Source organism: Pongo pygmaeus, chromosome 19 (genome assembly GCF_028885625.2).
Source record: "Pongo pygmaeus isolate AG05252 chromosome 19, NHGRI_mPonPyg2-v2.0_pri, whole genome shotgun sequence".
Classification (NCBI taxonomy): Eukaryota; Metazoa; Chordata; class Mammalia; order Primates; family Hominidae; genus Pongo; species Pongo pygmaeus.
Window position 1 is genome coordinate 48706027 of NC_072392.2, and position 17786 is coordinate 48723812.

The window sequence follows — 17786 nt, forward strand, 5'->3', positions numbered from 1 at the left end:
ACTACATTTCCTGACCACTCTTACAGCTAGATATGGCCAAGTAACCAAGTTCTGGACAATGGAGGTAAAGCGTGGCTGTTCTAGGCCCAAACTGGTGAAAAGTGAATGATCCCCCTCTGTGCTTTCTTCTCTCCTCCCACTAGTTGGATGCAGAGGGTAGTCCCTAAGGCATGGAATAGTCAGAAGATAGAGGAAGTTTGGGTCCCTGAGAGAAACATAGACTTCTACTATCTTATGACACTTTAATCTTGGCTACAGTCTAGGCATGGTGGCTCAGGCCTGTAATCCCAGCACTTTGGGAGGCTGAGGCAGGCAGATTGCTTGAGCCCAGTAGTTCAAGACCAGCCTGGGCAACATGGTGAAACCCCATCTCTACTAAAAATACAAAAATTAGTCAGGCGTGGTGGTATGCATCTGTAGTCCCACCTAGTCGGGAGGCTGAGATGGGAGAATCACCTGAGCATGGAAGGCAGAGACTGCAGTGAGCCAAGATTGGGTCACTGTACTCCAGCCTGGGCAATATAGCGAGACCCTGTCTCAAAAACCAAACCAAACCAAACAAAATGTAGCTACTATCTTCATGCAGTGCAGCCCACCCTGACTGATAGAGTTTCTTTCTCCTCCAAGGTCCACTTAAGGAGGACCATACTGAAGGCTTACTAGTTGTTAGGCATATACATCTTATTCAGTCCTCAATGCTGACATATAAGGTATAACAATCTCTCTGTTACACACATGGAAACTGAGGCTCAAAGAGGTTAAGCAATTGGCCCAAGATCACATAGCTAGTAAGTGGTACCCCTGGAAAGGACTCCTGGAATCAAATGTAACATCTGTGCTCTCTTATGTACATGGAGGCCTGGCTCATCTGTCTGCTAAGCTGAGACTCCAGTTCAGGACTATCATTTCACAGAAGATAAAGCTTCTTCAGCTCTTTCTCCCTGAAGAGGAATAGTTTATGGGAAGGCAGTTTTTATATGGCTGTGGAGGTCTCTATGACTTTCTACAATCTTCCTTGTTACAGTAGCATCTAGACTTGTCTGCCCTGTTAAGAATCACTTGGAATCTTATAGTTTCTTAGGCAGACATCTAGGAGAGTCCACAAAAGTTTCCCTGGGGAGGCCAGGCGCGGTGGCTCACGTCTGTAATCCCAGCACTTTGGGAAGCCGAGGCGGGCGGATTCCGAGGTCAGGAGACTGAGACCATCCTGGCTAATACAGTGAAACCCCGTCTCTATTAAAAAAATACAAAAAATTAGCCGGGCGTGGTGGCAGGCGCCTGTAGTCCCAGCTACTCGGGAGGCTGAGGCGGGAGAATAGCATGAACCTGGGAGGCAGAGCTTGCAGTGAGCCGAGATCATGCCCCTGCACTCCAGCCTGGGTGACAAGAGCAAGACTCTCTCTCAAAAAATAAATAAATAAATAAATTTTCCTAGGGAAATATACAAAAACCACTTAGGTTCTAATGTTCGATAACAAATAATCTCAACCTGAAAGGTGTATTCTATTAATTTGACAAGTGAATAATTACAGGAAATTAGAGTCAGACCTCCAAGGTTCAAATCTTGCCTCTACCGTCTACTCACTCTGACTTCTTTAATAATTACTTATCTCAGAGAGTTGTTCTGAGGATTAAATGAACTATTGAGAACAAAGCATCTACCATACAGAGAGGTCTCCAAAATACTTAATTTCCCTTTTCTGCTCTCTCTCTTATTAACCCCTTTTACAAACTGTTTTATTTATAAAACCCCTTAAGGAAAAGGACCCAAGAGATGTCTACACTAATGGATCATTCTTACATGTGGATACTGCAAAGTTGCAACTGATCTGAACACAGGAGGTTTTAGATTTTTCTTTTTTTTATTGGTAATAGCAGTTATGTATTTATCATTTAACTTTTTATATTAATAATTTAAATAATAATTTTATGCTTTACTGGATTATTTGCCTATCTCTCCATGGTAACTTTAATGCGGAAGAAACAATGTTGTCCCTAAATGAAATAACTGTTACAAGACAGAAACCTCTAATTTAACATGCCAATAAGTCTAGCTAATCAGTAACCCGTAGCAAATGATGGTATCCAGCTCAACACACAGAATAGCATATGTAATAAACAGTTCACAGTGATTAAAATATTTTGATAGTTTGATCATTTCTTTTCTTCATTAGGTAAAAATCCCAAAGAAGAACACATTTTAAAAATCTCTATCTCAAAGAAATAAAAGATATTCAAACTGGAAAACAGAAGTCAAATAATTCCTGTTCACTGATAACATGATCTAATACCTAGAAAACCCTAAAGACTCTTTCAAAAGACTCCTAGACTTGATAAGCAACTTCAGTAAAGTTTCAGGATATAAAATCAATGTACAAAAATAAATAAGCATTTCTATACACGACCGATAACACTGAAGCTGAGAACCAAATCAAGAACTCAATCCCATTTACGATATCCACAAACACTCACACAAAAGAAAACCCTAGGAATATATTTAAACAGGGAAGTGAAAGATCTCTACAAGGAGAACTACAAAACACTGACGAAAGAAGTCATAGATGACACAAAAAAATGGAAAAACATACAATGCTCATGGATTGGAAGAATCAATGTCATTAAAATGCCCATACTGACCAAAGCAATCTAAAAATTCAATGCAATTCCTATCAAATTACCAATGTCATTTTTCACAGAATTAGAAAAACAATCCTAAAGTTCATATAGAACCAAAAAACAGCCCAAATAGCCAAAGCAATTCCAAGCAAAAAGAACAAAACCAGAGGCATCATATTACCCTGTCTTCAAAATTATACTACAAGGCTATTGTAACCAAGACAGCATGGTACTGGTACAAAAATAGACATATAGATCAATGGGACACAACAGAGAGCCCAGAAATGAAGCTGTATACCTAAAATCAACTGATCTTTGTCAAAGTTGACAAAAATAAACAATGGAGAAAGGATACCCTATTCACTAAGTGGTACTGGGAAAAATAGCTAGCCATATACAGAAGAATGAAATTGGACCCCTGTCTCTCACCATACACAAAAACTAACTTAAGATGAATTAAAGACTTAAATATAAAACCTGAAGCTATAAAACTCCTAGAAGAAAACCTAGCAAAAACTCTTCTGGATATTGGCCTAGGCAAAGAATTTATGACCAAGACCTCAAAAACAAATGTGACAAAAACAAATGAGACTTAATTAAACTAAAAAGGTTCTGCCAGCAAAAGAAATAACCAACAGAGTAAACAAACAACCTACATAATCAGAGAAAATATCTGTAAATTATGCCTCCAACAAAGGACTAATATTCAGAATCTACAAGGAACTCAAATAACTAAATAACAAAAAAATCACATAACCCCATTAAAAAGTAGGCAAAGAACATGAACAGGTATTTTTCAAAAGAAGAAATACAAACAGCCAACAAACATTTGAAAAAATGTTCAACATCACTAATCATCAGAGAAATACAAATTAAAACCACAATAAGATATCGTCTTATACCACTCAGAATGGCTATTACTAAAAATGTCAAAAACAGATGGCATGGATGTGGAGAAAAGGAGATGCTTATACATTGTTGGTGGGAATGTAAATTAATACAACTTCTATGGGAAACAGTATGGAGATTTCTCAAAGAATGTAAACATTTCTTTTAAATGGTAGTTCTAAAAATAGAACTACCATTTGATCTAGCAATTCCACTACTAGGTATAACGAAAAGATATTTGTACTCGTATGTTTACCATAACATTACTCACAATAGCAAAGTCATGGAATCAATTAATCTAAGTGTCTATCAACAAATGATTGGATAGAAAGAAAATGTGATATACATATATATATAATGGAATACTATGCAGCCATAAAAAAGAATGAAACCATGTCCTTTGCAGCAACAGGGGTAGAGCTGGAGGCCATTATACTAGGTGAAATAATGTACTTTTTCGCTTGTAAGTGGTAGCTAAACAATGCATATACATGAACACAAAGATGGAAATAAGACACTGGGGACTCCAAAAGCAGGGGGGTGAGGGTTGAAAAATTACATATTGGGTACAATGTTCACCATCTGGGTGACAGGTAAGCTAGACGCCCAAAGCTTACCATTATGCAATATATCCATGTAACAAACCTGAACATGTATACACCCAGATCTAAAATAATATAAATAAATAAATAAACAAATAATCACTACCTCAGCACTTGTCTTAGGGATACCAAAAGAAAGAGCTACTTGGTCTGAAAGTTGGGAAACCTGGGCTCCCACAAATTTGAAAAAGAAAAAGAAAATCCTCTCCACAGATAAATTACTATTTAGCATTTCATGTCAAATCAGTAGCAAATACTGATGTAGTATGTAGAGTTAGTCTTACAAATGACATGGCTGGGTGCAGTGGCTCATGCCTATAATCCCAGCACTTGGGGAGACCCATGTGGGCAGATGATCTGAGGTCAGGAGTTCAAGACCAGCCTGGCCAACATGGTGAAACCCCGTCTCTACAAAAACACAAAAATCAGCTGGGCATGATGGCGGGTGCCTGTAATCCCAGCTACTTGGGAGGCTGAGGCAGGAGAATCGCTTGAACTCGGGAGGCGGACGTTGCAATGAGCCAAGATTGCGCCATGCACTCTAGCCTGGGCAACAGAGTGAGACTCCATCTCAAAAGAAAAAAAAAAAAAGGAATGATATTATATTTCAAAATATTTGGTTGACACATTTAATTCAGGTATATAAATGGCCAAGGTAGAAGATATCAAAATGAGATGGATTTGATTTCTCATGTGAGACTTATAGCTAATTTAAATGAAAATTTAAATAAGATTTATTTGATATGATTGGGAACAATTCAATTCAACTTTACAAACACTGATTGAATGTCTACCATCTGGTAGGCACCGTGCTAAGTGAGTCTCCAAAACCTGAACTGTGTACAAAGGACATTTATAAACTTTCCCTCAAAGATAGGACATTTGCCCATGTAATCATGCCATCTTTAAAAGCATCACTCTAAATTATTTAGGTGACTTCTAACTTTGCTCAGTACTCTGTCCCCAGCACTTAGGATTGCACCTGGAAGATGAGAAGCACTTGTTAGGTATTTGTGGTGTAAATGGCGAATGACTGAAGCAGTACCTCTAACCCAAAACCCTAATATGAAAGAGCAGACTGTAGTATCTGAAAGCGAACTTGTCATAGGGTTACAATCAATCCTCAGTAACAGACCAAGGAGAATATTTTAGAAAAAACTGGCCTAAAATAAATGTCAGCTAGTAATCTATTTCTTGACGATTTGGGCTTTAGCTAGTTAACTGTGGAATTTCCCTGTTCTGATTACATAATTTCAAAGGAGATAAGTTAGAAAATAGACTTTATTTACACTAAAAAATGGCAGTGTCAGAGATTTATATGGAACTCTGGAGAGGCAGAAATGTCTGCCCCCTTTTTCTATGGATGTGAAGGAGCAGGGGCCTGTTTTCCCTTTAGCATACGGTTACTAGACAAGACTATGTGTAGAGAAGTCTCAGGGGCGATGATGATGTGTTCCTCTTCTAACACAAATTTCTTGAACGAATACTAATAGCAAACATATTCCATGCAAATGGAATATTCCATGCAAATGATATGTCCATATCAGCACAAAGGTCTGATAATCACAACTGCCACCAATTACTACAGATATGTGATCTTTATCACATTTTGAGATCCTGAAAAATGGAGAGTTAAAAGGATACTCATTTATTTAATGAATAAGTTTCTCTGTAATAACTAGAATTACAACTAGAATCTCTGTTTTCAAGAAAGTCATATGATCTGAAGAAGTACGGCAGAGTACACAACACATTTTGTTACTGAGGATTACAGTAAAAAGTCAAGGACAAAAGCTATTTTCCATGCCAGAGTTATCAGATGCAGGAGTAAAATTCTAGCACATGAGCAAGGACTCTACATCTATTGGTTACAAATGACATCATGCTTTCTGAAGAATCATGCTCATTTTTCCTATTTCTACCAAATTGTATAGTCTGGAGCTCCCTCTCCTGGATTAACATGATTTTATCAATTTCTTCATACTATAAACCAGAGAGGCAGAATTTATCCACAGCAACAAATCATTTAATGAATGTTTGTGACTTTTCTTTCTTATTAAAGGGGACATTCTTTTCACCCAACATATAAAGTCGTTTAACTCCATCAAACAACAAGGAGAATCTCACAGATAAAAGGGAGAAGAAGGTGTCATTAAACACATTACCTTTCGGCTGGAAAAATGGCCATGTTTGCCCAATTTACTGTTAAGTGCTTCAAGAAACATTTCATCGGTGACTTTGCCGACATTCATGCAAGCATCATCAAGGATTGCAATGATCCCTTTGTGCTGTTGCTCCACCAGGTCAACAATGATCTGATTGTTGAAGTAGTCAATCTGTAGGACACAGCAAGGAGGCAATTCTGAAGAGAACAGTGACCAGGCCAGGTTAAACCCTGATGCCCCTATTTGTATCAGGAGTTCAGGTAAAACTACTTTGGTGTCAAATGTATGAATAACATTGAAGAGGTCTTATACTAAAAAGAGTATACATTCTAACAGACGTTTATTTTTAAATTTCTTTGTTAACTTTCTATCATGAAATACATTGTCTGAGATTAGTATAGCCCAAGGCAAAGATAATAAGGTAGACACCATTTCTCCCATTACAAACTCATTTTAATCCTGCCTCCAGATCCCACACCCAACCCTACTCCTTCATACCAATCTGCCTGCCATTAACCGTAAGGTCCACCTTCCACAAAGGGCCAACAAATAACCTTAAAGTATTATCTGATATACTACTTTATAATAAAGTTAAGGTACTACACAAAACTTGCATTTTTATAAAAGTAGGGTGCAAGTTAAATGTTTAGTTCTAGAAATTTTGTGCAATATGTTCATAACGACGGCTGTGGTTGCCACAAAGTGCCTCGTTTACCTTTAAATACTGTTAATGTGTCATGCATGCAGATGGAAGGGGTGGAACTGTGCACTAAAGTAGGGGCTTTAACTGTAGTGTTCGGCAGAGTTGCCTTCTACCTGCCAGTTCAAAAGTTCTGTTTTCATACAGAATACATATACTAAAAAATTTCAGTCTTTTAAACAGCCTTACTCTGATTCAGCCTCTTCAGATACTCTTGTGCTGTGCAGCAGTGGCTCTGTGTGTAGATGCTATCACTGAGGGTACACAGAAATACCAACATTATGTGTACAGGATAATGCCTCATCCCAATCAGATGTCCATTTGTCACTGTGTTTGTTAACAACCCTTTATCTCTTAGTGTTAAATAAACTCCACTTAAAACAGAAAAAAAAAGAACTTGCATTTTTACATGCAAGTTACATGACCCTGAATGACTAAAATCCAAAAAAGCATTTATTTCAGTTTCCCCAAAGTTAAAAAGCTTCAATAGAATTTTGAAAAATTTGAAAAAATTCAGTAGAATTTTGACATTTTTCTAGGCATAATATAAAGAATTTAATTCTGAGAAATAAGTATCTATAAAAGATAAGAAAAAGCTTTTCCTTTACTTCCACAAGCTGAATGAAGTTATAAATAACTTCCGGCTTTTCAGCAACTATACATGTACAAGGTTTGTCCAACAACCCTCTGCCACACCTGTTTATTCTGACAGCCTGCAATGCACCTATCACCACACACAGAAGGCACACAAAGGCCCAACTCAGGCAAGCTGCACATCTCAAAGAGGGGCAGCTTATGATCACATAGTTTAATCTTGCTATGTCCCATCTTACGCAGGAGTTACCTAAACTGATTGCTGTCTCCATTACCTTCTGTAAGGTCTATATACTCATAATAGACCATTCAAGTGACTCATGTATTCCCATTTCATGCTTTAAAATCCAAGGTTTTATGCCAGTTATTTGTACATGGCTTTTAGCTCCATTTCTAGTCTTGCATGTTCTCTTCTGTATCTTATGGACTGAAACCTGTAAACTGAGTAGTTTTTACTTTGTTTTTTATACTTTTCTGATTTGTCTATATTAAAGTTTCTCAGTTAGGGGGAATTTTGCCCACCAGGGGACATCTGGCAATATCAGGAGACATTTCTAGTCAAAATGGGGTAGGGGTGCTACTGTCATTTCGTGGGTAGAGGCCAGGGATGCTGCTAAACATCCTACAATGCATAGAACAGCCTCCACAACAAAGAATTATCTGGCACAAAATTTCAGTTGTACTGAGGTGAAGCAGTGTAGGTCTAAATATTTACTTCCATTATGGGCATTTATTACATTTCTAATTAGGGAGAAAAGTTATTTCCATCTTTGGAAAAAAATCCTAAAAATACTCAAAAAGCAGGAGCTCTATATTAATAGTGGACATCTTAGACTACGGGACTATGAAATTAAAGACCAAGTCTTTTGTCCCAGGGACTAAAGAATTACCTTCCCTAAAATCCCTATTACTAAAAGCTACTGGTCTCTGCTAGTAACTTTCAGTTTGTAAGTTTAATACTGCTTCAAACATTGCTTAAACCAGTAGTTTTCAAACTAAGTTCTTCCAGCAACTTGGCATTCCCGTAAGGTTTCCTAAAGGATACCAGGAGCCAGAAGAGTTGTGATGGGGTAGCTTAGGGACATTGGGCTCTGGCCTCTCATACCCACTCCAGATACAACAGCTTTGTGCTTGAGTGTCAAGTTCTCAATAGTTAAAATGATTTGCAAACTACAGCATCAAAAGCTTTTAAAAGTGAATGTACCAGAGAGATAACCAGACATTACGAACCTCCTGGTGGAAGTTCACACACAGTCTATGAAATGGGCTGTGGAAAAAAACTGACCCTAAATCCAGTCAAGACTCTAGATCTAACAACCAATATACAGGACATACAAGAAACAGAGAAACATATTAAATGGCACCTGAGGAATGCAATTAGCAAAATCCAGACTGTGGGAAACTCCATAACAAATGACTCATTCTCTTCAACACAAGATTGCAAAGAGAGATCATTCAAGGAAAAAAAGAAAGATGAAGGAGAAAATCTATAGATATGCAAGAGACCTATCAATCAATCATAATGTAAGAAACTTATTTGGATCCAAATTTAAACTGCAAAACAACAACCAGAAGACAACTGAGGAAATATGAAACATGTATACTGACTGGATATTTTACGATATTAAGGAATTTTTGTTAATGTTTTAGGTATGATAATGGCATTGTGATTATGGTTTTTGTAAAACTCTCTTAGAGAAATACATGGAAATATTTACTGAATAGATATCCAATTGAATAGATGAAATAATGTGATATCTGAAATTTGCTTCAAAATAATCTGGGAGTAGGTGGATATAGTACAGATGGCATAAGACTGGCAATCAACTGGTAAGTGTTAAAGCTAGGTGATGGGTATATAGGGTTTACTGTACTATAGTCTCTCTTCTTAATGTGTGTTTAAAATTTTCCATAATAAAAAATCTTTTAAAAAGAATCACTATGTTTAGAAGTTTGGGGTTTTACCCAGAATAGAGATTCTAATTGTGGGGGGATCTGGCATGTAGTAAGTAACTGTTACCTTGGGGTTAGCCTTCTGCTCCCTCTAGGACAAATATTTCTTGGTTTATTTAGCGAAAATTTTTTGCATTTTGGGATTCTTGATTCTTTTTGAGATGTTTGGAACAGTCTACTGCATTACTTACCCTGTTGTCAATTATGCCTGTGAAATTTGATATTCTGATTGTTAAAGGATATTTTGAAATCACATTTGAATAACAAGTTTTATGATTAAATTTGGTATTAAAAATCCAAGCTTCAGTTATACCGTGTATTATACAACAGTTTCATTCTTAGAAAGCTTCATATACACTTAATTGAATTGAATTAAATTTTAATTGTATTAGGAGAGTTCATTATTTAAGTCAAACTATAGATAATTCTTATATAAAATAACCCTTTGCTTTATTTGCAAATAGGTAAAATTTATGCCAATATACTAGAGCAACTTTTTTATGGTATTCTAACGTTTAACACATGATGGAAGGCAGATACAATTTTGAGGCAGGAAAGCTATTTGTTATATCATTGTCTCTTTATTTCAGAATGGGAGGAAATAGAAAATAGAAAGGTAGGAAGGAAGCTAAAAGTCATTTAAATATAGTATTTCAAATTTTTTTTGCTGCTATTATATTGGATAACAAAAAACAAATATTGGCTTTATTTCTATTCTCTGGCAAGAGGATGAACAATCATATAAACTCAAACTACGGAAACTTAAAAGTTTTTGTATATTTCAAGTTTATTCTCAGAATTGCTTAAAAATACAAACTTACAAGAAAAATTACTATGTCTCATTTCTATCATAAACAGAAGGTCTTATCATAGGAAATTTAAAAACCAAACAAGTCGTGCCTTTTAGCTTTGATCTCTGTGGTTTGCACTGTGCACCCATTATGCTTTCCAGCTATATCTTACCAGATTAGTTTGCCTCTGACAAATACAAAAGTTCCCAAAGATTGATGAGAGTAGAGGTGATAATTGAAGTGTAATACACAAGGAAAATGCAAAGTAAAACAAGTATTTTAATGTGTAGGTTTCAGAGAATATAAACAACATTAACTGAAGACAATAAGATACCATATAGTCTACAAAGTAGAAGAGGAGAAAAAGGAGGAAAAGGGGAAGAAGAAACTAGATTCTGAAGGAAAGTTCAGCCAATTTAAGGTATAACTTAATAAAGTATGCTAAACCTAACAGACAGATATAAACCAGTAAGTCCACGTGGTATCAGCCATAACGTGAAAACAGGTTTACTGTTTCTAACTCAGGATGTTCTGGGCACCAACAAGGCAGTCTATCAAATTATAGCAATCCCACCTAAAAATGATGAAATTAATTGTATTTATATATCCCAAAAAGGAAGGCTAAGGTTCAGATGTTTCAAATACCCCCAAAAGATCAAGAAATACCTAAAATAAAATTTGACATTATCAATAATATGAGAAACACATGAAGGCATTTTCCATAAGAGTCCACTCACGTGTTTCCAGGGGATCCCTTCCCGCTGGTATTCTTCTTGTTCTTGCTTCAGAACCAGCTGAATAAATAGCTGCTGCAGTTTCTCATTGCAGTAATTGATGCAGAATTGTTCAAAACTATAAGAAAAGGAATAAATTAAGTTTCAACAAATAGAAAATAGGCAACAAGGTTTTAAGTATCTTTTCCAGTTTACCTGTTGTTGTCAAAGATTTCAAAGCCATAGATATCCAAGACACCAATAACAGTGTTTTTCCCATGGATTGTGGTGTCATAGTTCTTGACCTCAATAATATCATTGATGCGAGTAACGATCCAACAAAAAAGGCGCTCATATATTGCCTGCGAGGAAAATAGCACCATAAATGCTTGCCAATTTGGGAATGAGTCCTCTGTTTTGATTTGTGATCAGTTTTAAATTCCTGTCCACCTTCTCACTGTTTAGCATAGCCATTACTGGCCTCAGCAGAACAATGGAAAATGTAGACTGTCCATTTAAAAAAACCCAAACTACCTGATGTATGCAAAACTAAAGTAAATAGCTTGTATTTTTAAAAGATTATTACCGGTCATTACACCAATTCCAACGACAGTCTCCAGGCATGTTTCCCTGCCCGGCTATATCAATAGTTTGCCTGATCCCTTGAATAAGCCAGTTCATTGCTTTATTATTAATTTCATCAACTATAAAGAGTTGAGAGCTAGTGAGTTAATATCTATGATCCACTAAAGCTATATGAATTCTAAAAATTATAAATATTGATTTCTAATGCTAAATGAAGATCTGAGCCAAAGATCAAGGGTTGAAATTCCCTGAGAATCAAACACACATCCAATGCACAAGAACACACACACTAAGCCACACATGGACAAAGGAGCCACACGCTAACACACATTCACATCCCGATACACATGTGCTCTGCAATGTCACATCGTTAGAAAACCTTCCTTAACGTCTCCTGCCAGCTACCCACTCTCTTCACCTATATCCATTACCTCCCCTTTACTCTTCAATCCACTCCAGTCTCCACTTACATCCTATTACTCCATTGAAATGGCTCATCAAAGACTCACAGCACCTCTACATAGATACTTCTTGTACCTCATATGGACATCCTGCTCTGTCGCTCAGCATCACTCAACCTAGGTTTTCACTGCCTTCTTGGAACACTCTTCTCTCTGGATTTCAGATAACAGCCTTTCTGAATTTTACTCTTTGTTCACTGGATGTTCCTTTTTGGTGACCTTTGGTAGAGTCTCCTCTTCTACCTGACTTCTAAAAGTTGGAGTTCTTCCTGGTCCTCTTCTCTTCACTCTCTAGCACCTTCTAAATCATCTCACCCAGGATTAAATAATACAAATATAATATGACTCCCAAAAGTATTATCCAAATCCAGACTCAGAGAACAGTCTCTGAGCTCCTGACTCACAAGCTTGACTGTCTACCTGACACTGACTCTTCAATGGCTCACGGCCATCTCAAACTCAAAGGACTCTTGATCTTTCCTCTTCCCACAACTGTTTCTATCCTACTTTTAGCCACAAATAAATAGCACCACTTAGAAATTCACTGATTTATTCAACAAATATTTGCCGAATACTTATTATATATAGTTTGTTAGAGATACAGATCCAGGCAAACACAAACATGGTCTCAATCTCCAAGAAACTTACGGAATAGAGTGAAGGAAAAAATTATTCTGTCTGTCTCTCTCACTTGCCCCCACCTCGCAGATACACCTCCACACTAAAGGAGAGGTACGTGGGGTCTTAGAGAAATTTAACCCATGCAGTGCTCAGGAAGGTTCGGGAAGGCCTCTCTGGGAAAGTGATACTTGACTTGAGACCAGAAGGATGAGTAAGAGGTAGCCAGGCAAGAGAGGAGAGAAGAGCAGTCCAAGCAGAGGGAACAGATGTGCACAGGCCCTGTGACTGGAAGGAGAAAGGGATCAGGATAATCTGTGAGGACTGAGAGAAGACTAATGCGCTGGGCTGAAGAAAGGGGGGCTGGGTATGGTATAAAATGAGGCGGGAGAGGTGGGCTGGAGCCAGACCATGTTAAAGTATTATCCTTGCTTCTCTCATTCTCCACATAATAGGTCCTATGGATTTTATTTTCTCAACACAGTCCACTTCAAATCATCCTCCTCTCCCCATTTGTACTTCCACCTTTCCGATTCAAGCTGCCCTCATCTCTTTCCTGGATTAACAAAATATCCCCTTAATTGACCTCTTTGCTTCCATTCTTACTCTAGCCCCCATAACATTCTCCATACTAAGGCCAGAGTGATCATTTTAAAAATGCAAACTTGCCAGGTGCAGTGGCTCACGCTTGTAATCCCAACACTCTGGGAAGCTGAGGTGGGCAGATCACCTGAGGTCAGGAGTTTGAGACCAGCCTGGCCAACATGATGAGACCCCATCTCTGCTAAAAATACAAAAATTGGCCAGGCATGGTGGCGGGTGCCTGTAATCCTAGCTACTCAGGAGGCTAAGGCAGGAGAATTGCTTGAACCCGGGAGGTGGAGGTTGCAGTGAGCTGAGATCATACCATTGCACTCCAGCCTCAGTGACAGAGAAAGACACTGTCTCAAAAAAAAAAAAAAAAAAAAAAAAAAAAGGCCGGGCGCAGTGGCTCACACCTAATCCCAGCACTTTGGGAGGCCGAGGAGGGTGGATCACAAGGTCAGGAGATGGAGACCATCCTGGCTAACATGGTGAAACCCTGTCTGTACTAAAAATGTAAAAAATTAGCCAGGTGTGGTGGCGGTCGCCTGTAGTTCCAGCTACTCGGGAGGCTGAGACAGGAGAATGGCCTGAACCTGGAAGGCGGAGGTTGCAGTGAGCCAAGATTGTGCCACTGCACTCCAGCCTGGACGGCAGAGCAAGACTCTGTCTCAAAAAATAAAAATAAAATAAGTATACCCTTTGACCTGGCAAGCTCACTCCTGGGAATCCATCCAGCTGAAACAAAAGCACTAGTGTGTAAGCATAGATGTATAAAGACGTGCAGCATTGTTTGCAGTTGCAAAAAAGGGAAGTAAAGTGGGTGACTTAAGAGTAAGATGGTTAAATAAATTGTGGTACTATCACTGCAGGCTTAGTACACAGACCTGGAGGACATTATGCTAAGTGAAATAAGCCAGGCACAAAAAGACAAATATTGTGTGATCTCACCTATACGCAATCTGAAGAAGTCAAACTCATAGAAGCAGAGAATAGAATGATTACCAGAGGCTAGAGGAGCGGGGTAGATGGAGAAAGTGTGAGACGTTAGTCAAAGGGTAAAGTTTCAGTTAGGAAGAATAATTTCTGGTGATCCACTGCAAAGCGTGGTGACTGTTAATAATAATACTAATAATATTGTTTCAAATTGCTAAGAGTGGATTTTAAATGTTCTCACCACAAATGAATGGTAAGTAGGTGAGGTAAGAGGTATGCTAATTAGTCTGATCTGATCATTCCATAATGTGTACATGTCCTGAAATATCCCATTGTACCCATAAACGTATACAATTATTGTCAATTAAAAATAAATAAAACTTAAAAAATATGGACCAGAGCTCAGTCAGTTGACTCTGGCGAAGCATTATTGAGTGAGAGAGGCAGCACATGAGGCCCTCATGAGCGCCACCTCCAGTCAGCTTCCACTCTTCTCAGAACCTTTTCTGGCAGTGATGCTTACATCTGGGAGTTTTACCGAGGCTTCAATGGTCAAAAAGTATCATTATGGTTTCTAAAAGCCTTAACCCTCTTTCAAGAATGTCTGAATACATGCTCACAGGATTTCACTCAATTTGCAACTGCGATCAACACCAGGTGACATAGGGTCAGTTACACTCTCACCTTGGCAAAGGCGTCTCTGCCGTAGCTGGCCTCCTGTTCTGTGTGCTGCTTGTCAATGATGTCACGGCCTGTGGCCACGGTCCGGTAAAGAAGGGCTTTCTCAACCATATCTGTCTTAGTAGAGAGCAATTCTGCTATGATAGATACTACTTTGCCGTTCTCAATAAGAGGCGTGTCACCATCTACTACAAATTTTAAATTTCCCTGTTTCAAAAGTGAAAAAAATAACACATTATGAAATATTATGTCAAGGATATATTTGCCAATATAAAATATAATTCAGGTGACCTTGTTTGTACCTATTTTCCTAAATACATTATACATCTCAACATATAAAAACAGTGTTTCATCTACTTTTTCCCTTTCTCCAGACACTCATCTATCTTTTTGCTTTCAGTTTATGTTTTTGACAGATAAAAGTTTTACATTTTTATGTAATCAAATCTATGAATCTTTTGCCTTAGGGTCTCTCTTTCTTTGGTGTCATACTTAGACCATTCCTACTCCAAAGGGTTTATGAGCATTTGATGTTTTCCTCTAATGCTTTTATAGTTTTTGTTTTCCTTAAACTTTTTATTTTATTTATTTATTTATGTTTGAGACAGAGTCTCGCTCTGTTGCCCAGGCTGGAGTGCAAGTGGTGCGATCTTGGCTCACTGCAAGCTCTGCCTCCTGGGTTCACACCATTCTCCTGCCTCAGCCTCCCGAAGAGCTGGGACTACAGGTGCCTGCCACCACGCCCAGCTAATTTTTTGTATTTTTAGTAGAGACAGGGTTTCACCATGTTAGCTAGGATGGTCTCGACCTCCTGACCTCATGATTCACCCATCTCGGCCTCCCAAAGTGCTGGGATTACAGGCGTAAGCCACCGCGCCTGGCCTTTTTCCTTAAACTTTTTAAGTTCCATCCACAATTTATTTTGGTATATGGTATCAAGTAAGAATCTAACTTTATTTTTCACATGGTTAGTTGCTCTAATGGGATTTATTGAACAGTCTAGCTTTTTCTGATTTGAAATGTCACCTTTTTTTGAGACAGGGTCTGTCACCCAGGCTGGAATGCAGTGGTGCACCATGGCTCACTGCAGCCTCAATGTCCCAGGCTTAAGCGATCCTTCCACCCCTAGCCCCTCTAAATAGCTGGGACTACAGATGCGTGCCACCATGCCTGGTTAATTTTTATATTTTTTGTATAGATGGGGTTTTGCCATGTTGCCCAGGCTGGTCTTGGAACTCCTGGGCTCAAGCAATCTGTCCACCTCAAACTTTCCAAAGTGCTGGGATTACAGGTGTGAGCAACCCCGCCCAGCTGAAATGTCACCTTTTAATATGTTAAATCTCCTCAAGTGTTTGAGTCTATTTATATTCCACTCATTCAATAAGCAATACATACTTATAACCATCTATCAAATGTTCAGCACATTAACCAATCAGTTGATTAATCTGTTGATCTGGTGCTGAACTTGTGCAAAGTTATAAAGTACTATAGCTTTTACTATCATTTTAAGTTTGGTAGAACTAGTCATGTTCCCTCTCCTCCCTTACCCTACCCTATACAACACTTCTTTAATATACTTTATTTGATCTTTTTCCAGGTAAATTCTAGAATCAATTGGTCAAGTTAAAAACAAAATAAAGGCCGGGCGTGGTGGCTCACGCCTGTAATCCCAGCACTTTGGGAGGCTGAGATGGGCAGATCACGAGGTCAGGAGATTGAGACTGTCCTGGCTATGGTGAAACCCCGTCTCTATTAAAAATGCAAAAAATTAGCCAGGCGTGGTGGCAGGCGCCTGTAGTCCCAGCTACTCAGGAGGCTGAGGCAGGAGAATGGTGTGAACTTGGGAGGTGGAGCTTGCAGTAAGCCTAGATTGCGCCACTGTACTCCAGCCTGGGTGACAGAGTGAGATTCCGTCTCAAAAACAAAACAAAACAAAACAAAAAACAACAAAAAATAAAATTCTTGTTTGGATTCTGAAAAGGACTGCTTCACTGTATTTAAAAACTAATTCAAACAGATGAGACAATTTATAATACTAAAGTCTTCCTAGTCAGGAACATTTATTGTTTATATTGCTATATAATATTTTTCATAAAGATCCTGCACATTTCTGATTCATTCAGAGTTAAATCTTGCTATATTAAGTGAAAAGTAATTTTTATTCCAGATTTGAATCCATGTTGTCATTCTTATTGTAAGATTATATGTTCAGTGTATTTTAAATATCTCTAATTATATAAATGTTAATGAAAGAAATCTGACACACAGTTCTTCACTTCTAAGATAGTGGGAAACAAGTGGCCCGAAAGTGGTCTATGGTGTTGGCTCTGGGATGAGCTGGCTGTGCGTTTGAGGTAGTCATGCCACCTATCAGAGCTATTTCCCAACCTGTAAAATGAGATGATCAAAAATCCAGTTCTGATAACCTACGATTCTATGTTTCAAATGCCACTAGGAATTTATACCACTAGTAGTCACATCACTGCTGAATTCTTTTATCCTTAAAATTAACCAGTTCAAAGTTTGACAATACCAGTAAGACAATCAACTGAAGTAGTAGTCTCCAACCCTATAGTAGCTTGGAAAATCCCTCATAATATTATAAAATGATGGCAAGAACCACAGACATAGTAATTTCTTCAAAATATGTACAAAATTTTCTCTGAATACTTTTTAAATCTACAGGGAAAAAACAAAATCTTCTGAGAAAGCATCCTGTTCTCAGCAGAAGACAATACATTCTGAGAGGTGTCCCTACTCACCAAGTGCAGAATAGCAGCCAAAATCTTATACACTGTTTGGATCTCCTCAGGTTTGAAGCCAATGACTTTCATGGCATCAGCAACAACTTTGAATTCGGCAGCATCATTGATAGAAGACTGGGGATGAAAATGAAAAACT

At 38.1% G+C, this 17786-nt stretch overlaps 1 protein-coding gene across 4 annotated transcripts in view; it reads right to left on the reverse strand.

Annotated features, from left to right (window-relative positions):
- MYO1D (myosin ID) overlaps nucleotides 1-17786 on the reverse strand; it is a 376049-nt gene that overhangs the window by 247961 nt on the left and 110302 nt on the right. For all 4 annotated transcript variants that reach the window (XM_063656158.1, XM_054459987.2, XM_054459991.2 and 1 more), the window contains 5 exons: nucleotides 17648-17764; nucleotides 14889-15092; nucleotides 11239-11384; nucleotides 11047-11161; nucleotides 6272-6442 (listed from right to left, as the gene is read on the reverse strand). In XM_063656158.1, the coding sequence (XP_063512228.1) occupies nucleotides 6272-6442; nucleotides 11047-11161; nucleotides 11239-11384; nucleotides 14889-15092; nucleotides 17648-17764 (753 nt within the window). The remainder of the gene's footprint in view (nucleotides 1-6271; nucleotides 6443-11046; nucleotides 11162-11238; nucleotides 11385-14888; nucleotides 15093-17647; nucleotides 17765-17786) is intronic.